The sequence below is a fragment of the Phacochoerus africanus genome, chromosome 11 (assembly GCF_016906955.1).
Source record: "Phacochoerus africanus isolate WHEZ1 chromosome 11, ROS_Pafr_v1, whole genome shotgun sequence".
Lineage (NCBI taxonomy): Eukaryota > Metazoa > Chordata > Mammalia > Artiodactyla > Suidae > Phacochoerus > Phacochoerus africanus.
The window spans coordinates 102,932,730-102,955,112 of record NC_062554.1 but is presented as its reverse complement, the minus strand read 5'-3'; the positions used below and the strand labels follow the sequence as shown (position 1 = coordinate 102,955,112).

Sequence of the window (22,383 nt, the reverse complement as noted above, 5' to 3'; positions counted from 1 at the left end):
GATTTGATCCTCGGCCTCCTCAGTGGCTTAAGGATCCCGGCATTGCTGTGAGCTGTGGTGTAGGTTGCAGACGTGACTCAGATCCAGCGTTGCCGTGGCTGTGGCGTAGGCCGGCAGCTGTAGCTCCTATTTGACCCATAGCCTGGGAACCTCCATATGCTGCCGGTACGGCCCTAAAAAGCAAAAAAAAAAAAAAAAAAAAAAAGTAAATGAAACGAAAACTCACGAATTGTGAATTCTGCTGATTGAGTAAAAGCCTGTAGTGCTCATACAGGCCTCGCACCAGGCCCTCTGGAACCATCCTGTCTGAGAGCTAGTCTTGTTCTGCATGACTAAATCCAAAGGCAAAATGCCTTGAGACCGTCCACCCACCTCTCCTGCAATGGCCACAGCTGAAAAGACTGGAGAGGAAGCTAAGAACAAAGTAACTGCTTTGTTCAAAGCCTTTGGCTTCCCCAAATTACGATCATCAAGGTGAGTCATTTGTTTTCATAGCTGTCTCATCATTGCATAACTCTGTCCTGGGAAGCTAAGAAAGACACAGGTTTATAATACTTTTTGCTACTTTTAATAACATTCCTACTTTCTAATATGTTGGCAAGCACGTACAGGGAAAAAAAAAAAAAAACCATGTTATTTTTCTTCGGATTATTGCAGAGCAAGTAAATAGTTAAAAGTTTAGAAAAATACCCAAGGAGGAATGAGAGGGGTTAAAATGTGTGTCTTCTCAAATTTATCATTTTAATGAACAAGAGCCACAGTTATGTACTCTTCACTGGATGTCGTTCCAGAAATGTGAGTAGGTGTCACATGCCTTCTTTGTTAAAGGATTGGAAAACCACAGGCAACACCTGGAAGTGAAACAGGAAATAAACATTGTCCACCTTTGAACTTATTAGGAAAGATGTCAGTTCATCAGGACAAACAGGCCTCTGGAGTCTAGGCTTCAGCACTGACTATTATTTCTCTCACTTTTCTCACTTCCTATAGCTCGGAATAGCAAAGTAAACTTCAGATTGTCTCATGCTGTCAAATACATTGCGTGTGTGATGCTACCTCACTTTCAGTAATGTGGATATAAAATACAATTAATCTTCCTGCCATAAGAATAGTCTCACCTTGACTGTAAAATGATTTGTATGTTTAAAAACCTAGACCCCAACAGGGACCAGCTGTATGTAAGCACAAGGAACTCTACCCAGTGTTCTGTGATAATCTATATGGAGAAAGAATCTGAGCGAGAATGGATTTGTGCATATGTGTAACTGAGTCATTTTGTTACAGAAATTGTCACGACATTGTAAGTCAACCATACTTCAGTTAAACTTTAAAAAGTGAAAAGGAAAAGCCCAGAGCCAATTTCCTTTAAATAACTAGAATTCAGACTGGCTCTCATTTTATTGAGAGTGATTTCTGGGAAACCTTAAGAACCCTCCAAAATTATAGTAAACGTTTAGTAGGCCAATTTATTTTTCCCTTTCTGATGTAATATATTTGAATGTCATTTTTTCATAGTAAATTATGCCAAATCAACTCAATTTGTTGCCTTCTTATAAGAGAAAGTCATCTTTATATGAGATTATCATCTTTAATTTTTTTTTAGAACAAAGCAATTAGTAATGAATCAATTAAAAATGGAGCTCCCATTGTGGCTCAGCAGGTTAAGAACCCAACTAGTATCCATCAGGATACAGGTTCAATCCTTGGCCTTGCTCATTGGGTTAAGGATCCGGTGTTGTCACAAGCTGCAGCACAGGCCTGCAGATGTAACTCCAATTCAACCCCTAGCCTAGGAACTTCCATGTGCTGCAGGTTTGGCCCTAAAAAGAAAAAAAAAAATTATATTGACCATGAGGAAAACATTCATTTGAATGGAACCCAAAGTATGTTATCCCAAATAAAAGCATCTCTGTTTAATTGAAAAAAAAAATAGTGAATTCCAAGTAAATGTAGAGCAACAAGCTAGGATACAATGGAGATTCCAACTGAGGAAAATAATCATATCTAAATCACAGAGTTGTTGAGAGTTAATATACGCAAAGCTCTCAAAATAGTGTCTAATAAATACTTGCCTCAATATATCCTTGTTTTTTTCATGTAAAAATAACTTAGACTCCATGCGCACAGGGGGCATCTAACTATAAGGGAGATTGTAGTTGCACTGTAATGGAATGAAAATGAAATTCTGTGCAAAGGAAGCTGTGGGTATTGCAGAGAAGGAATTGGGGTAAAGCTTCACGAAGGAGATGGCATTGGAAGTGGGCCATGAAGGTCAAGCTAAGTCAGCATTTTGAGAAAAGCACAAGTGTAAAGATCCATGCCATGTTTGGGGCTGGGTGATTTTTCTAGTATAGTTGAATGGAAAGACATAAACTGAAACTAGAAAAGTGAACTGGAACCCGAGTAGTGATTCTCTTTACTATCATGGGAATTTGGATTCTGTTACTCTTGGCAGCAGAGTAACATTGTAACAATGGAGCCATCAGATGGTTTCTGTCAGTTCTAAAATACATCCTCATCTTTGTTTTAGAAATATAAGTCTGGCATAGTGTGAAGAAAAGAGTACAGCAATCATAAATTAGAAGATGGAAGACCAGGTAGGGTAGGGTTGCCAGATTTAGTGGGATTAGGAGAGACTTATTTAAATTTGAATTTTAGATGAACAACAAAGAATTTGTTGTGTAAGTATTGTTCATGCAATGTATTTTGTCTGCGATTCTAAGTTAGGGAGGCTATTGCACTGGTCCAAGCAACAAAGCAGTTATCACTGTGCAGTGATGGTAGCAGTGCTATGCAGGAGGGCACAAAGGTAGAATAACTGGAGAAAGAACCAGCTGAGTTTCATACCCAGCTGACTGGGGATTATGAGTATAGTCTTGGAGAAGACACACACTTTTCTCCTGGGTGATTGGAAGAATGGTGCCATTTCCCAAAATAGGATATGTCAAAAATTATTAGAATCATAATAAAGAGCAAGTATGGAGTAGAAGACTTTGATATTAGATTTGTTGAGGTTGAGGGTTCTAGAAGGCCACCCAAAGGTAAAAATTCTACTCAGCATCTGTCAGAGTTGAAAGTGATGGCTGGAGCCACTAGACTTGCTGTGTTCTCCCAAGCAGGAAGCAGGGTAAGCAAAGGATGTGAATGAGCCTTTGGGAGAACCCTCACCTAGGTGTAGGTAGAAGGAAGAGGATACTGAGGAAGGGCATAAGGAAATACAGAGGAAGGTGTGGTTCTGTGCTAACCGAGGAAGGGAAGAGAGTGGTTCAGGGATGAGATGACAGGGAGGTGGTCAGCAGTGGAGGGAATGCCCCGGAGACAGAGGTCAGTCAGGCCACCCAAGACTCCCCATGGTGGTCTCTGGGAAGCCAAAGGGCATAGAGTTCAAAAATAGAAAACAAACAAAACAAATCCAATCCAACTATAATGAGAATTAAGCAGGAATGTTATAGAGATGCTTTATTGAAGATGGCTTTAAGTTTTTCTTTTCCTTTGCAGTTTGTTTAATTTTTTTCTTGGAAATTTCAGGTGCTGCACTGAAATCATGAATACTTTTAAATTGTTTTCCATTGCTATTAAGTTTTAAATGTCTCTGCAAGACAAAGAAAGAAATAGAGTCATGTGTCTCTGAGAGAGGACTGCTCTTTCATGAAGTTCATCAATAAATGTAAGAAAAGAAATAGGGTCTAACCTTGAGGAGAAAGCAGATTGCAGCAAAGGTGTCTTTAGGCTAGGATAGGACAGGAGTACCATAGGAAAAGGTAGGGTAAGACTGGATCTTTAGAAAAGACTTTAAGTCTTTGGTAGCTGATAGGAAAGAAGGCAATATGGGAAGAGATTTCAGGTAAGATCGTTTATAAGTGACCCCTCACTAAGTATGGTGCCTTAGGAAAATCAGTGACTGATTGTTAATCTAGCCCGGATCACACTCTTCTTCTCAGGCACTGCCTACAGTTCTTCCTGGCTTCATCCTCTGGTTCATATCAGTCTGCTGTGACCACCATTTCTGGAAAACATTTGCTCACCTTTCAAAGTTTGGTTCAACGTCTGTTTCCTTTATTCGCACATTCATTTCTACAGCACAAATTCAGTGAGGAGTAGTATCCAGCACTATTAGAGCCAGAATGCAGGGAACAAGACAAAAATAATCTAATAGACATCATTCATGTGGGTTTCTTGGCTTATTATTCTTTCAACAAATATTTACTGAGCATCTCCCAGCTCTTTTAGCCTGTGCTTGTGTCTCTTTTCTCTGAAGTTTTACCGCAGTTATGGCAATACAGCGCTTTACTGCTAATTATCTTCTTTCATGCATATTAGTCATTTATATCCATTCCTTGCTAAATTACAAACTTTTTGAGGTCAGGGCTTATTTCTCCTTCAGGCCCAAAGTCCTGCACATAGTAAATAACAAAACCACTTTCTTAATAGAAATAAGTGTCTTAAAAGCTACTTAAAACAGGATTTGAAATATTTTAAAACTAACTGTCCATTTAGTTTCTACTGAAATCTTCTGTACCTTAATTGCTGTACAAAACGCCCCTGGAGTCATACCTTTCCACAATACATCAAAGCAAATGAAGCTGAAGAGGAATCCATATCGTTCTGTAGGAGCTGCTGTCACTGAAACTTCACAGAACTGATAAATTGCCCCCAGAGGGATCTTTCAGATAAAGTCTGTCATCATTTTAAAGTCTTGGCTCCTTTTGGACTTTCTTCTTGTCATTCTGGGCTGGATGAGGCTCGCACGTGGGTTTTCCATTCTCTCTGAAAGGCAGGTGCAGTTCATGAACCATTCTTGAGAGAGCAGAGAGGATTTACAGGGAACAAATTAATGAAATTAGAGAGAATTTCTAGTTCAGTTCCTATGTCTCTGGTGCTTCCAACCCACATTGCTTGTGACCTTTCACCGTTTTTGTTTCTTTGGGGAATAAAATTTTAATATGGGCTCAATACTCAATTTTTAAAAGTTCTATTTTTAAAAAGAGAATTCAGTTTTCATGTAGCTCTTTCTCCCTAGGAACTGTCAGTTAGAATGGCTCTACTAGCTATATTTCCTATAATCTGGAAGTGTGTAATGAAATGCTTAAAAAATACGATATCAGATGTCAGAATCATGAGATTTCCTCTATAGCTTGTTGCCTTTGAACAATAAACATCTTTTAGGATGACGTCTACATTATCACTGTATCTGGCTCCTCTATTCTCAGTTCAGATTACTTTACTCAGATATCTGTTATATGCTAAGTTGCGTATGTCTAACAGATGTAACATGCCAGATTTCACCGTCCAAGTTACTTCTGTTATCATGATCTTTCTTGAACAGGTCAGGCTCTAGCTTTCTCACTTAACATTACAGTTCAGTAATTTCTCCCCAAGATCAGACCCCAATTACCCAGGCTGAATTTAAGCCAGACACTTGCAACAATCAACACTTTATTTATATAGGTGGTGAGTCTCAGCCATTATTTATTGATTTTACTAGATCAGCTCTTAAAGAGTAACCTTATTCTAGAGTTTTTGAGGTTGCCTTTTTGTCACCGTAGAGTAATAGTGGCAAAAATTCCCTGTAGATAAAAATTACCATTGATAGTAGTTGATTTAAGAACTGGAGGTTTGGGGTTTTTTTTTTTTTTTTTCTGAAGGCAATAATAAAATTAAAAGTTAATGCTATTAAATTTGGATCTTAGAGATAGAGTATTTGCCAAGAAATTCATGTACATATCTCCACTCCTGATATTATGGTTTGTGCTATTTTAAAGGATGATGGTGGGTGGGGATAGGTTTCTCCTTAGACACGTAATCCTTTAAAATCCAAGTTAAGCAGACAGCTGATAGAAGCCAGCAGTAATAAGGATTATTGGCCACTTGCAGTAGTGAAAGGAATAGAAGTTCAAAGGTTAAAAGGATGTGACATCGACTCCTGGCTCTTCCACCAATTAGTTAAATACAGTTTCTGGTACTTGTTCTATTACTCAGTTGCATCATCACGATGATCTTAATTTCCTCTCAATTCTAACATTATATCATGTCATATGGCAGTAAAGTAGTTTGATAGGGCATAAGCTACCCTCTATACCTTCCAACATCAAATGAGGTACCAAAAGTAAAAAATGAAAAATGTAAAATGAACCATATCTAATATACAAATACCTAATATGTACTAAAATATTAAAGATACGCATGCAACAGTTCAAATAACGCTGCTTCAAAAAGCTTTGTTTCAGTGAGTCACAACACTTTTTAAAGGAATCTTAATAAAGACCTCAAATACAAGGAAGTAATGGTTTATTAAAAACAAGAACGCATTTCTTTAATGTGAGTTAAAATGTGGCCATGTAGTCACAGTTTGTTTCAGGTGGTTATTTGAGTAATCTCACTGAATAAATAGTTACTTTGGCCTTCACAAATGTCAAGTCTTTGATCTTCGGCGTGACCAATCTGAATTATCTTCATAAATTATTTCTTTGGGTCTGGTTACCTTTGTTTAGGATCATTCTTAAGAGATATCTGGGGTTTTTTGTTATTGTTTTTTAATTAAATTTATGTTTTATTAGGGTATAGTTAATTTATAGTGTTGAGTTAGTTGCTGCTCTACAGCAGACACCTGGTTTTATAATTACTTTTTATTCTGAAATTTAACGAGATAGGTGACATGTTAATGGATACAAGTTGGTACTAACACTTAAAATTTTTATGTTCAGGAGGAATTTGTGACCCTGGAGATTCTCATGAAAATGATATCATCCTGTACGCAAAGATCGAAGGAAGAAAAGAGCACATCGCCCTGGATACCCTCTCTTATTCCTCCTATAAGGTACACATGCCGATTTGTGTGTCAAATGGCCCCACCCCTAGATCTCCCTAGACAGATTCAGGTCAAAACCATGAAGACCATGCTAAAGGCAGAGGACAAAGCTGTCTGCTGGCAGCCCAGGAAGTTGCCACAGTTCTTTCAAAGTGACATGGGGGAGTTCCTGTTGTGGCACAGTGGAAACAGATCCAACTAGCATCCATGAGGATCGGGGTTTGACCCCTGGCCTCGTTCAGTGGGTTGGGGATCTGGTGTTGCCATGAGCTGTGGTGTATGTAGGTCGCAGACAGGGCTTGGATCCTGAGTGGCTATGGCTGTGACGTAGGCTGGCAGCTGTAGCTCTGACTCAGCCCTTATCCAGGGAACATCTGTATGCCACGGGTGCAGCCCTAAAAGCCAAAAAACAAAACAGAACCAAAAAAGAAACCCAAACACCCAAAAAACCAAACTGTGACATGGACATTATTTTATCATTCTTCACTTTTTTCCTGATATAAACAAAGAATGAGGTTTTATCAGGAAGAATGAATTATAGCCTATCGGAGACAATTAAGATAGAACCCAATACTCTGACAATGACTCTTGTCCCTAAGAAAGCCCAAAAAGTGGCCCTAACTGTGCAGCTTCACAGCCTTGCTATCAGGCAGAGTGAGTATTAGTCCAGCATTTGAGGTTTCCTAGGCAGAAGACCTTGTAGAAATACAGATGATTATTATCTTTTCTTTTTTCTCTGCTAATTTGAGCCACCTATTGACTCTTTGGAGGCAGGGATTTGCCTTTTGGATTTAGGACATGTGTTAGCTGTAGTTTTTGCACATATCTTAAAAAATCATGTGTAATGCTTGTCATAAGGTGTAAAATTATTCTTTTCTAAGAGTAAATGTATTTGTGCTGAGAATATACTTGCACATTCCTTATGAGTTAGCCTTCCCTCCACATTGCTGGCACTCTTGGTACTTTAAAAAACTTGGACACAGCCAGGCTATAACATCTCATAGCTTCAGTTAGGAAGACAAGAGGTAACATCAAGGCTAGAATAGGGAGCCACCAAAGAAAGTACCCAGGACTCTCGACATGCTATGATCACCCAAGTTGTACCGCTTGGGATTTCATAATGGACTGCTTTTCCCAGCTGTGACTAGGTAGGGTTACACCTGCTGTGTTCAGCTGCATGCCTCAGACCAAGTCAATTATGTAAGTTATCATGGATTAACTCATTGTCTCTGGCTGTTCCATTTTCAGAATATCTAGTTTCAGAATTAGTATTATACAAATACACTTTAAAAGAAGGCTAGGGAGTTCCCTGTGTGGCTCAGTGGTTAACAAACCCGACCAGGATCCACAAGGATGCAGGTTTGATCCCAGGCCTCAGTGGGTTTAGGATCCGGCATTGCCGTGAGCTGTGGTATAGGTCGAAGATTCGCTCGGATCCTGAGTTTCTGTGGCTGTGGGGTAGGCCAGCAGCTGTAGCTCCAATTCAACCCCTAGCCTGGAAACTTCCATATGCCATGGGCAAGGCCCTAAAAAATAAAATAAAGTAAAATAAAATAAAATAAGGCTAATGATAACGTGTAAATGTCAGGTAGCCTTTTTGTCTTGTGCTAAGGTAGATAGAATAGAAATAAATGCTTTGATAACTTCTAAAGACCTTAACCCAATTTATGTTCAGGTAGAGAGGGCCTGATCAATCCCACACAGAGAGTTCCAGGTGTCTACAGAGGAAGAATTCTGAGTGACTAAAATGAATGCCCCCTGAGGACAGCATCTTCTACATGAAATAACAAATGGAATGCACAGACTGTTGCCTGGTGCTTAATAAATGACGCTTGTGTACATAGTAACTGCAAGATTCAATCTAGGAGAATTCACACTGAATCTCAGAGGAAAGATTTTGAGTGATTTTGCTTTCCTTTGTTTTGAAGGTTCCATCTTTGGTTTCTGTAGTCATCAATCCTGAACTTCAAACGCCTGCTACCAAATTTTGTCTCAGGCAAAAGAACCATCAGGGACATAATAGGAATGTCTGGGCCATAGATTTTTTCCACGTCTTACCCGTCCTCCCTTCTACAATGTCTCACATGATACAGTTTTCCATTAATCTGGGATGCGGAACACAGCAACCTGGGAACAGGTAGGAAGCCTTGTTCTGTGAATGTGTGGACAGATTAACAATGAACACATGGGCTTGGCTATTAAATCAAAGCAACTTCTCAGATTTTTCAGCTAAATTCTAAATAAAATATCCATTGATAAAATACATACTTTCCTCAAAAGAAAAAGATTCTTCAGTTCATATGCCAAGTATCATTAGATCGGTTTTAAGCAGAAATGACTTCATTCTGAGTACTTGGTCTTAGGTATCAGAGGTGTTTGCGGGAGCTGTGGCAGCCATCCATTCCAAAAGACCACTGAGAGAGAAGAAAAAACAGATAATTGGGGGAAAAAAAACCTTGACCCCAAGTTAGTTAGTGACCCCCTAATAATAGGCAAGGAAATCAATTAGCACTTCAAGAGCTATGAGTTCTCAGTTTCACTTGCTAAAGTGTTGCTCTTGTCCTTTCTAAGGATTTCGTCAGTCTCACATTCACAGGATGAAGTGGCAGTGTGAGACGTGGTAATTGCCTTGCCTTCTATCAAATTCAGGAGCACAATCTCAAGTTATCAATTGCTGTCTTTAAAACATAGTTTGTTTCTATAGCGGTAATTTAACTGCGTGCCCTTTGAAGGCTGGTCAGACTTCAGGGGCTGGGAAAACAATCATTTCAGAAACAGCGTCTAAAATTTTTTATGATAGTTCAACAAATGTTTAAAGTACTTCACTAGAGATGAGTCATTTCATTTTATTTGTTATCTTTGCCCCTTTTATGTTGTGCTTGTTCTGGTGTTATCAGCGTCAGCTTAGAGTTTTCTACTAACCATGGGCGTTCCTGGTCCCTGCTCCACACTGAATGTTTGCCTGAGATCTGTGCAGGACCCCACCTCCCCCACAGCACAATCTACTCCTCTGAAAACTACAGTGGGTGAGTGAATTCAGGGAAAGAGATTTGAATGCATGATCTAGACTCAAAATCAGTGAGTAAGGCTGAGATTAGTATTTTTGGCATAATAGGTAAGGAAGCTGCCTTCTCTTTTTCTGCTGATTCAGGAGTGACCTCATTTAAAAAATTACAAGACAGTAACTTTGGTAAATCTGTTGCGAGATCACAATTTGTAGGATCATTCATTCTTTAGCTACTTGGCTTTTATATTTTAGATTACATAAATTTAAATTCTATACAGTGATCCTATGCTGGTTGCCAAAATTCTTGCATATGGAGAGATGCAGCATAGAGAAAAGGAAGAAAGTTAAGCTTTGAAATTGAACCTGGGCTCAAATCCTCGTTCTGCCATCTACTCCTGTAATATTTGCTCTCTCTAATGTTCTACTTCTTTCCCCCCAAATGAAGGACAATGATACATTCCTTTAAAGACTGTTAAGGGAATTAAATTTGATTGTAAAATACTTGCCACTTTACAAAATAAGCACTAGGAAAACAGTAAAAATGTTTCCAAGAATGCAAGATTGAGAATTATTTTTATTCCTAGCCTGTCTTTAAATGTGCACAGGATTAGGGAATAACAAAAAAGAAGTAATCAATGTAATCAGCACCCTATCTTGTTACAGATGCTTATCATAGAAGAGTAGCTAAGGTCTGAATAATGATGTAAACATTTCTTTTAAAAGTCCGAAAAAAAATCACTTGCTTTAAGATACTCTAATGTGGTATAGATGTTTTTAGAAGTGACATGTCTGCTTTAAAACTATAAACAAACTCCACAGGTGACTATAAAGAGTTTATCACCAAACTTTAGTGCTGCCTCAAGCATATGGATACCAGAACATCAAGTGCATAGAAAATACACTCAAAAGATGTGAACGTGGTGGTGAAGCTGTTCTGTGCTAAATTTCTTGCAGGTGGAACCGAATAACAATTCCCCTTCCTAACGCAGCACTAACCCGGGACACCAGAATTCGCTGGAGACAAATGGGACCAATCCTTGGAAACATGTGGGCAATTGATAATGGTTAGTTTATGCCTGTCATAATCACATGCCATTGATGTAGAGCCTTCCTGTGCTTTTGTTCGTCAGCACAGACTTAATCATGTTTCTAAGTCATGGTCTTGTGGTTCATTAAACACCCTTTCTTCCCTTTCTCCTTTGCATTCTGTCAGAAGCCCAGGAATGCACAACCAGAAAAAAAAACAAAAAAGGCAGTGGAGTCAGCAATATTAGATGCTAGGATGTTTCAACATACATTATTTTAAAATGCATAAAGCCCTGAAACTCAGATTTGCAATTGATGATGAGGGATATCCTAACACTTTCCTTGAATATTTTATACAAAATTAACATAAATACTTACTATGCTGCATATATTAAAAGAAGACCCATTCTTCTCTTTGTAACTACCACAACATCTGGAATGCTCCTCTTCCCCATGCAGACACCACACATGAGGAAACGTCATTTCTAAAATGAAACTTCTGAAGTGAAACTTCTACCTCCTTTTCAGAAAACAGTATAAAAGGAAAATTTAGAAGTACATGAAATCACCTATCATTCATTTTTAAGTGATTGTTGATGAACTTTTGCATAACTTTAAGGCCAGTGTCACATATGACAAGTGCACATGAGAGAATATATTTTAAGCTAGTGCAGTACATGACTGTAAATTTCTTATATTTGTTACTAATAGCCAACTCTGCATGGTTTTTTTAAATAATTCTCATTACGTCAAATTTCCTATTTTCAGAGAATATGTGAATTTGACTGAAGGGTTATACTACGAGGAAGTAGAAGGGAGGGAAGGAAAGATAAAATACCTATATTTAAGCAAATTTCATATAGCCAGTGACTTGTGTTGATTTTGTAAATTAGGAAAAGCCTACTCCATTGTTTAATGCTGACTTTTCATCTCAATACTATTTTTATTGTCTTTGAATAATTTAAAAGTTGATACACAATTAATACAAGCAGTCTCACATTCTTGAAACTCAGGGATGACTTCAGGCAAGATAATTTGCTGATGAGCCATGTAAACTTTTTAAACAGTCTTTATTCAAAGAAAACCAATAAAAGGCCCAGACTAAGAACATATGAGTTACATGGGCTTAAACATACGGACACAATCACAGTGTATTTGCAAAAATGCCTAAAGATGAAATTGTCAAAATGGAATTTCTCCATGGGTGGAATATTTTGCGCAGCATTTGATTACTGCTCTTGTTAATTAGCTCTAGGGAATAATAAGTATGTGCCTCTAGATTGTTGGATATGGATGGTATTTTCCTGCTGTCATCATATTTTTAAGGGTCCTATAATGAACTTAGATTATGTTAAATAATCATAAAAGAAATGAAAAAAATAATGAAATAAGCATAGAAGGAAATTAAGAATGCAAAATGAGGCACATAAAAACCTACGAAAAGAGTATCTGAATTTCCTAAAGAGGGCTAACGCAACATGATTCTAAGTCAGAAAGTGTTTGCTACACATCCTGAGTTCCTACCATCCTTCTGTGAATTGAATGAGAAAAGAGTAAAATCCGTGGAATGAGCATGGTTAACAGTGTATGGCAAACACAAAACTTGAGGCAGAATCTCTTCAATTCTGGTATTACTCTATTTATGAGATTCACAGAAACAGGACCTGCTCTTGTTTCTTCATAAGGCAGCACACATTTACTCCTTTCCAAGAGAAATGTGTGTCAACTTGCCAAAGAATACCCTTGAACTCTTTCCCATTTCACTATGGAGTTTCAGAATTATGTCAAGAAAAGAAAAGAAAATAGGTCACGATCCTCTTCCAGTTAGCCTAAGTCATGGCGAAGTTAGCCCCTGCTAGTGAGTAAAGAAAGTATTTTGGAAATTATTTTGCAATTCTTAGCAAAATGGTAAGTCCTAGAGCAAAATGTTTGTTACCACTTTTAAATTTTCAACTTGATTACATTAATGATAATGTGAAGGAAACTAATCTCTCCTTTCTGTATTCTTGGAGAAAAGAATCTGTAAGTTGACTCAATACTCTGAGTCTTAATGACTTCATCATTAGCAGGGAAGGATGACAGCAAAATTCTTATTTGCGGTTCTTTTCCATTGACTTGGAACTTGTTCTGTTGTTGAGTTATTTTTAAAGATGGGAGCTTTTTGAAGTATGATATGAGGACACTATGAGGCAGCCCTGCAGAATTCAAAGAACTGCTTGCAGGACTTAGAGTAAATGCGATTGGAGCCATAAAATCAAGTGTGCTCGGAAAACAACCCACACACTCTCCCATGTAAGAGATTCCCTTTCTGATTCCTCATTACTTGGTGTCCAGTGGAGCCATCAGAGCAGATGGGGCAGGAGGATGGCAAAGGACCCTTGACTCTAGTGTGGAGATGGTGATATAACCATATGGTGCCAGGTGCCAGGCAGGAAACATTTCTTTTATTCCTTTCCTCCAAGGAATATTATCCCACTTTAGACAATGGGGATACTGAGGCTCAGACAGGATAAATCACTTAATCCAGTTTCCCAGGTGAAGCTAGAATTTGAATCCGGGGTTATTTGACACCTAAAACTAGTATCTTTACCCCTTGAACCTGCTATCTCAGCTTTTCCTAAACCAACAATTTCCTTGAGAAAGAGTTTTTCCACTGACCTGCTTCGCATTTCTTTTAAAGTATTTCACAGGTTAATTGACTCCAGGGAGCAAGTGCTTGAAGGAGCATAGACCACAGGAAAATTTATTTTAAAATAAAATTGTTTAACTATTTTGACATGACTACAAGTCAGAGAAGACAATGATAATGAATAGTAAATTTGTTTGTGCCTGAAATTGAATGTGTGAGGTATTCATAACCATTGCATCACTAATTCTTCATTGATTTTGTCCCACTTTTGTACTATTTCCTGTGCCTCTGATTGTACTATCAAAAGCCTTAATAGTTTTAAATATATTTGAATCTGAGTATCTCAGAGCCTACCATTCGACAATCAGGGGCTCTTTTCTCAGCATTCCCAAAATTAGAATTTAGGTTTGTAATATCATTATCTGTTAAGCCCACCATTTACAATAAGTTCTGGGGAGTTCCTGTCGTGGCTCAGTGATAATGAACCTGACTAGTATCCCTGAGGACACAGGTTCAATCCCTGGCTCCGCTCAGTGGATTAAGTATCCAGCATTACTGTGAGTCGAGGTGTAGGTCACAGACAGGGCTTGGATCTGGTGTTGCTGTGGCTGTGGCATAGGCTGGCAACTGCAGCTCCGATTCGACCCTTAGCCTGGGAACTTCCATATACTGCAGGTGTAGCCCTAAATAAATAAATAACTAAATAAATCTCTGCAGAGTTCCCTGGTGGCCTAGTGGTTAAGGATTTGGCATTGTTACTGCTGTGGCTCAGGTTACTTCTGTGGCTTGGGCTCAAGCCCTAGTCAGGGAACTTCTGCATGCCACGGAGGCAGCCAAATAAGTTAAGTAATTAAAATTAAAAAAGCTCTGCATTATAGAGAAGACTATTATGCTCAACCACAGATTTTAGGAAGGATGGATTAATACTTAGAAACACATGTAGTAGTCATCTGCAATGTTAAAGATTTTCCTCAGATAAAAATGAAACTATAGTTTTTAATTAAACTATAATCTGCCCATTTTGTGACATAGCAAATTGATCCTTTGTGAATTTTTCTCTCTACCTTAAAATATAAACTCTAGAAAATTCAAGACAGAAGCCCTGCTATTTTGCCTGAAGTCATGTTAGCTGAAGAGACTGCATTAAGGAACCCCAGTCACATGTTCTTACTTTCTTTGCTATGAAAGATTAAAATCTTGAAAGGATTATTTAAGTTAGAGCAGTTCTGGCAGATTTGTCACTAAGCACTTACCTTGTCACACAGCATTCATTCTATGTCATCTGGATTCCCATGCACAATGTACACACAAGGAACTAGATTTTCATGGGTATTGCTTCACAAAATTGTTCCACAGCTGGTGGTGTGGTTGGTCTTTCCAATGATTTTTCCATCTTTCACATGCTCTCTTTTGCCCTGCAGTTTATATTGGTCCATCGTGTCTCAAATTCTGTTCTGGCAGAGGACAGTGCACTCGACATGGTTGCAAGTAAGCATTTTTACCGTAATGTCTATATTTCTGCTTTTTGATATGTTTTCTATACTGAAACCACAGGTCATATTAAGTTGTTTCCATTTCCTTTTTAGGGTTTTGAGGTCTCTCAAGACCAAAAGTAGCACACTTCAAATGGCACTTAAGTATAATAGAACATCAAATGTATTTTTAAAGTGGAAGTTGATTAATAAATAAATTTTTATTAGACTAACTTCTGAACAAATCTAGCATACCTCACATAAATTCGTGAACAAATTTGAATTCCTCATAGCTTGATTGCTGCGTTTTCTCTCTTTAGTTTCTTCAGTGTGATATTTTCCCTAATCACTAGCCTGAAGAAGACACATTTAATACACAGATATGCATTTGCCCTGAAAAGCACCCTGGCAATGGACAGTCTTGTTGGGGGACACAAATTCCAATTTGTGACCATGGTAAACCATATTCCGTTTCCCCATGTTAAAATGTATCCTCTTTAGCTAACTTTTTGTTCTTTTTAGAAACTGCATGGCTATTCAGAGTCTAAGTTAAGGAGATAATGTGAAAGAAGCAAACTGTTTTGAGGCTCATGTACCTTGATTTTCTTTCCCATTCCCAACCCTAAAGCCAAGACAACCTCAACTTCATGCTACAATAGTTCTTGGCATTTTAGGGTGCAACTTCTTTGATAATAGGATGATCACTATAAACCTCCCCAAGAATATCCAATACACATAAAATTTGGCATTTGACTTCAGGATGTTCACATGCCACATGGACCCTCTGTGAGGCCAGCATATATCCCTGTTTCTGCACTAGTGCTAAAGAAGTAGGCTTATGAGCTGTGCTGTAATATCACCTTGTTGGGACACTTGCTTTATAAAAGGCTTGTTCCACAGACTTACAGACATAGAAAACAAACTTAGACTTACCAAAGGAGAAAAGGAGTGGGGGGATAAATGAGGAGTTTGGGATTAGCAAATACAAACTGCAATGTATAAAACAGATAAACAATAAGTTCCTACTGAATAGCACAGGGAACTGCAGTCAATATATGCCTGAATCACTTTGCTGTCCAACAGAAACTAACACAACATTATAAATCAACTATACTTCAATACACATTTTTAAAAGTAAGAGTTCCCACTGTGGCTCAGTAGGTTAAGGACACACCGTTGTCTCTCTGAGGATACAGGTTTGATGCCTAGCCTCGCTAGGTGGCTTAAGGATCCGGCATTGCTGCAAGCTATGGCATAGGTCGTAAATGTGCCTCGGATCTGGTGTTGCCATGCCTGCAGCATGTAGGCTGGCAGCTGCAGTTCTGATTTTACCCCTAGCCTGGGAACTTCCATACGCTGTAGGTATGGCCATAAAAAGAAGGAAAAAAATTTAATAAAAATAAATAAATAAATAAATAAATAAATAAATAAATCTGGTTTGTTTCAGATTTTAGGAAGTTTTGACTGCTTAGATGAGAACCCTCCCACGCCATTCAAAAAAGATAGCAATTTAATTTTATAATGGGCAACATAATAAATACAGTAAGAAAGAAATAGTGTGGTAAAAATAGAGAATTTGAAATTAATTCCTGATCAGTAAACTCCTTAAAATATAAGAAGTTTCTGATATTCAATTATTAAATCATCTGTGATGGGTTTTCTCACTGATACACAAATACAACACATTCTTACATGGCAGCAGGTAGGTTGTTGTGTGCAGTGTGTGTTTGTGTGATTTTTTTTTTCTTTTTCTTGAAGCACTGCTAATGTGGGAATCCACTGAGAGACAACACAGTTCTGCTAAGGACATATATCTAGGTCAAGGGTGTACACATTCCCTTTATAATGCCAATCCAGTTTGAAATAAAGATGGATTCATTTTCCAGTCCTTTCCAAATATTTCCAATAATTATATCAAAAACACAGGATATATTTTTACATTTGTTCTTCAAGGAAATTTATTCTAATTTTCTTATAGAAGTGTTTTATTTATGTCCTTTCTTTTACAAATTCAATGGACATCATTGTGAATAAAATTGTATACATATAATAGACCTTTCACAAAGATATTTTAAGTGGGAAATGTGCACAAACATTGATGCATTTGCAGATAAATTACTAGCATTGGTTGAAGGTGAGTGCTGAATTATTGTTTTAATCATAAGCTTTCTATAGCAGGACTGTGCAAAGACTCTGTTCTTCTAGAATATTTATGGTCAATTCCTCCATATCAAGCCTTCAGATTCAGTATTCTCCAAAGATTAATGAGTCTTGCTTACCAGTCAATCAAAACCTGGCCTCTGGACTTCCTGAAACACCCCAAAGTAGTTTCAAGAATCTCTGAAGGGACCAACAGTTTAAAATTTAATTTCATGGTTTCTTTTTCAGATGTGACCCTGGATTTTCCGGCCCAGCTTGTGAGATGGCATCCCAGACATTCCCAATGTTTATTTCTGAAAGCTTTGGCAGTTCCAGGCTCTCCTCTTACCATAACTTTTACTCTATCCGTGGTGCTGAAGTTAGCTTTGGCTGTGGTGTCTTGGCCAGTGGTAAGGCCCTGGTTTTCAACAAAGATGGGAGGCGTCAGCTAATTACATCTTTCCTTGACAGCTCACAATCCAGGTGAGTTAAAACAAGGTGGAATACGTACAAAAACCAGACGGTGATGATTGAATTCAGATGTATTTTCAATTTTTCTCTTTTTGCTTATGTATATCCTATAGAGGTAATTTGACCTAGTTTTTTTAAATAAATTAGAAGGTTCACTGATAATTTTAAAATGCTAATGACTGACTAGATTTTTGAAATATGAAATGTTAGCATCAAAACTGTTCTTAAGCGAAGGGCTAGTTAATTATTTATGTAGTTTTATTTATTTGACAGCTTGCAGAGGCTGATTAGATTTACTCCACATCTTCCCTTCCCCCAGTGCTTAATAAATAATGCAGCAAAAGAATGATTGACATTTTAAGTGTACTTTCACAAATACATAATATACAAATGTGTATAAACATATGGTTGTATTTGTATAGATGTATCTGTCTATAAAACCTGCGCATTGACCTCATCTTCAATGTATATTCATACATCTCATGGCAAAACTACTTACATTTTCTGAAAGAGGGATGAGTGGAAACCTATAGCTTTGGGATAGTTTATTTAAACTTGTTTAAAGTTCTTTAAAACCAGAAAAAATGTTATGATTCAAAATGTTTATGTACACTAACTATAGACAATTCATGTCTAGGTTTCTCCAGTTCACACTGAGGCTGGGGAGCAAGTCTGTTCTGAGCACCTGCAGAGCCCCTGACCAGCCTGGTGAGGGTGTTTTATTGCATTATTCTTATGATAATGGGATAACTTGGAAACTCTTGGAACATTATTCATATCTCAACTATCATGAGCCCAGGTATGTTGGAAAACATTTGGCAAAATGGTGAGGGTGATATCTCCTTCCTGGGGAGATCATTATTCAAGTGGTATAGGAGTCCAGATACTTTTCCATTGAGAGACGGTGAGGACAAAGATTGATGCATCTTGCAGTGAAAAAACTAGCAAGCTGCAGTTTTCTAATCCATTTGTCCTACTGACTTCTGGTAATTTGAAGAAATTTATTCTCATATTCTAAAATGTACATCTAATGGAAATTTTGATGCCTAGGAAAGAAAAAAAGAGTTAACAGTATTATCCTTTTTCAATGATAGTGCAAACTATTAGACACGATTTTAATATGGCTCTAAATTATAAGTGCTCTTGATGAGTATCGTTAGCAAAACATGATAAAATGTTATAAAAAATTATATAATAACTCAAAAATCTGATAACCAATATATTTTTTTGAATTTTCATGTAATATAATTAAGTAATGAGCACAAGGAAATTTTTCTAGCATGTATTGAGTCCCTGACAAAGATGGAGTGGAGGCTATATTTAAAATCCTTTCTTCAGACTACTTCTACTTTTCTTCGGTTTATTTCATAATCTATAGTCACAATTGTGAGATTTAGCTTTTTCTTGAAGTCAGACTATCCTTCAGTGTTGGGAGAGTGGTAATCACCATTTGTGGTACAATATTGGAAGTGTCCAAAGAATTCTCTCCATTTCTAGAACACTTAACTCAGAAGCTCACTGAAGTTCCTTTAAAAATAGCAGTAAAAAAGGAGGGTGGGGAAGTTGAGATAGCATTAGAGGAGGTAACCCTGTGACTTACGCTCACTATCAGATATAAAGAGCTCACACCAGTTGCCTTCCTGGGTACATACATGCTGATCGTGGAAAGATGTGAAGAAGCATGAGGGCTTTGGACACTGAGATTTGTGTTAGCGCCATGGCAAAAAGACAGGGGCACTGATGGTAGATTCTGTATATTTTAAAATTTTGCCTGGTGCTGTCCCTATATTTAAGTGTTTGCAAATAGATTGGAACTTTTATTTTCATTAGGAAATGAAGTAACACATAACAGAGATCATATTTAACAATATTATGAGTGATGAATATTATATGTTATAAAACTTCAGAATGCATCAGATATGTTGAATTTTTTTCTCTGTAAGGGTGAATATAAGGCTAAACTCAGCTTTTTCACTCAGGAGAGACATATGAATCCTAAAGAAACATTTCATAGACTCTCATAAGAAGCATTAAAGAAAATTAAGTAAAACTCAAGGTGATAATAATAACAATGAAAGCATGCAGAAAATATCATTGCCCTAAGTTAAACTGGCCCAAAACACAATTTTTCCTAACAAAGATGGGCAGCTTCAAAATTCAGTAATCAATCTGTAGCATGAAATTTAATTAATCTTTGTTGATATGAAAAATAATTACACATTTAATGTGCTACTGCAAAGGTACGTTTAATCTTGCCTGCCATTTGACAGCAACATTTTTCTTCTAAGCAGAATCAAGGTGGCTTTTCAGCATTAGGTATGTGCACAGCCTGAAAGATTAAGATCAGAGTGCAGATTTTTTAAAAAGGAGAACACGTTAGTGGTACCAAGAATACTTTCATTTTATATATATTTCCTCTTTCCAAGAGACTCTTCCTCCCCCTCTCTCATAAATATTAATAGGAGGTAACACGGCAGAAGTAGAATTTGATATATTCTAGACACTAAATTATGTTTTATATGATAAATAATACAAACCATGTAAACTCTCCATAGGGCAGTCAATTATATCTTGATGCTTTTAGCCATTTGCTGCGCTTTCTTCAGTGGAAATTGCTGCCTGTAATTGCCGTGAATTCCATATTGTTCCTTTCTGCCATGGTTGTTCGAAAATGAAGTGTGATCCATAAATTAGATATGCTAGTTGGCTATCTACTATTATTCTTAGCTGATTTCTAATAATTTGCTTACCTGTGATTCACTCAATAAATGAAACAACTCTGCTTCTTATTTATAAAAGTTAAAGTCTGTAAATATATCAAAGTTAATCTTTTAATTCTGACTAGAATAGAATGTCTTATGAACTAATTGGCATTCTTTTTAATGTAAAACTTTATATTGCTGGTGAGACTAAAATCATTCTAAATGTTGCTTAATTACAGGGCTTATTTTTTTATTCTAAAATTATTATGAAATCTAATTATATTTTACTTTTGATTATTATATTTGATTATAAGAAATCAATGAGCTTAGTACCACTCAAAAAAAAGGAAGATTCAGAGAGTCAGAAAGTTAACCTAAACCCTGGGTTCTCATCTAGGAATATTCCCATCAAATGGTTCTGTAGCTGGTTCTAACCAGCTACAGTCATATGCATAAAGTGGTAAAACCAGAGACTCCCACCCCACCCCAGGATATAATGTGGGGATAAAGAGCACAGACTCTAGAGCCAAGCTCACCAGATCCATAGCCTGGCATTGTTACTTGAAAGCTGCTTAACTTAGGAGTTCCTGTCGTGGTGGGGCGGAAATGAATCCAACTAGGAATCATGAGGATGCAGGTTTGATCCCTGGCCTCGCTCAGTGGGTTAAGGATCTGGCGTTGCCGCGAGGGTGTAGGTCGAAGACAGTTTGGATCCTGCATTGCTGCGCCTGTGGTGTAGGCCGGCAGCTGTAGCTCCTATTTGACCCATAGCCTGGGAACCTCCATATGCTGCGGGTGTGGCACTAAAAGAAAAAAAGAGCTGCTTAACCTAAAAGAGGATATTTAACCTCCTTGTGCCTCTGTATTCCAGTCTCTATCAGGGTATATGATAATATGTACTTCATCTATGCAGCACGAATTTAAGTCCTTTTTATGTACCAGGTACTATTCTAGGTGCTAAGATAAAATAGTGAAAAACAGAAAAAAGTCCCTGACTCTACCATAAGGATGTTATTATTCCAGTTTCACAGATGAAGGTGCTGAGGCACACAAAAATGAAATACCTTCCCTGCAGCTACAGAATTTTCAACCATTAGGTGCCAAAGTGGGGACTTTAACCTAAGAGTCTGATTACAGAGTCACAATCTGTGGCGAAAATATCAGTCACTTCAATTACTGTTATTACACACATATGCACTTTATTTTCCTTTAAAGTTGCCCAAGAAATTCTACTTCTCAGTTTTTAATTTTAAAATTATATTTATTTCATCAGAGACAAAAGGAACTGCTTTTAAAATTAAGATAGAAGAAAATCGTAATTTTCCAATAACAATGCTATTCAAATTAAATTATTAAATTGATGCATGATGTTTTTATTCTTGAGCCAGTTTGAATACAGTTTAATTATTTTATTTCATTATATAATTAAATAACAAATATTATTTAATTATCTAAAAAATATTTAGAAAACACGAACATTACTAGAATAACTAAATTTTACTCTTTTCTTTTAATAAACTCACATTGTTAAAAAAAATTCATCAAATTGTGGAAAGCACTTGAAAACTATAAGCCTATAATAGCTATGTCTTTTTAGTTTGAGAAATGTTTTTTAATTTATATTTATATATTTGAGTATTGAATTTTCATTATTAAAAAGTATGTTTTTTCACATTGCAGAAGTCCCAACAGGTTTTTAATGTTTGTATAATCAATGATGATAATCACATTATTCCACCCCAAATTTCCATGTACAAATTATTTAAAGAGAAAATATATATTATTTTAATAACTTTCACAATGTAAAAATTACATTTTCAAGATGTGATTTAATGTTTCTTTGCATAATAACTAAGGATGAACATAATACAAATATGAAAATTAGTTTCTTAGTAAATCCAGTCTTAGACATTGAAGTTTTTAGGTAATTTATTTCTAAGTTTTTCAACTAGTCACCTGTCTTAGGGAGTTTTCCTTTGCTCACTAGGAAAAAGATTCAGTCCCTTCAGTGTGCATTTACTGCAAACACCTCTCCTGGTGTTTAATTGTACATTGATGGAGATAAATGTTCCATTTGCCATTTGCTTCACATCTCACCTTATATATGGATGCGAGCAGCATGGTACTGT

The 22,383-nt window shown here is 37.0% G+C and overlaps 1 protein-coding gene across 3 annotated transcripts in view; it reads left to right on the top strand.

The window, feature by feature from the left end:
• The window catches only part of RELN (reelin), a 500,685-nt gene that overhangs the window by 321,207 nt on the left and 157,095 nt on the right, over nucleotides 1–22,383 (top strand). For all 3 annotated transcript variants that reach the window (XM_047752963.1, XM_047752962.1, XM_047752964.1), the window contains exons 13-19: nucleotides 6,705–6,817; nucleotides 8,737–8,945; nucleotides 9,706–9,834; nucleotides 10,770–10,879; nucleotides 14,892–14,958; nucleotides 17,331–17,564; nucleotides 18,190–18,351. In XM_047752963.1, coding sequence (XP_047608919.1) covers nucleotides 6,705–6,817; nucleotides 8,737–8,945; nucleotides 9,706–9,834; nucleotides 10,770–10,879; nucleotides 14,892–14,958; nucleotides 17,331–17,564; nucleotides 18,190–18,351 — 1,024 coding nt within the window. The remainder of the gene's footprint in view (nucleotides 1–6,704; nucleotides 6,818–8,736; nucleotides 8,946–9,705; nucleotides 9,835–10,769; nucleotides 10,880–14,891; nucleotides 14,959–17,330; nucleotides 17,565–18,189; nucleotides 18,352–22,383) is intronic.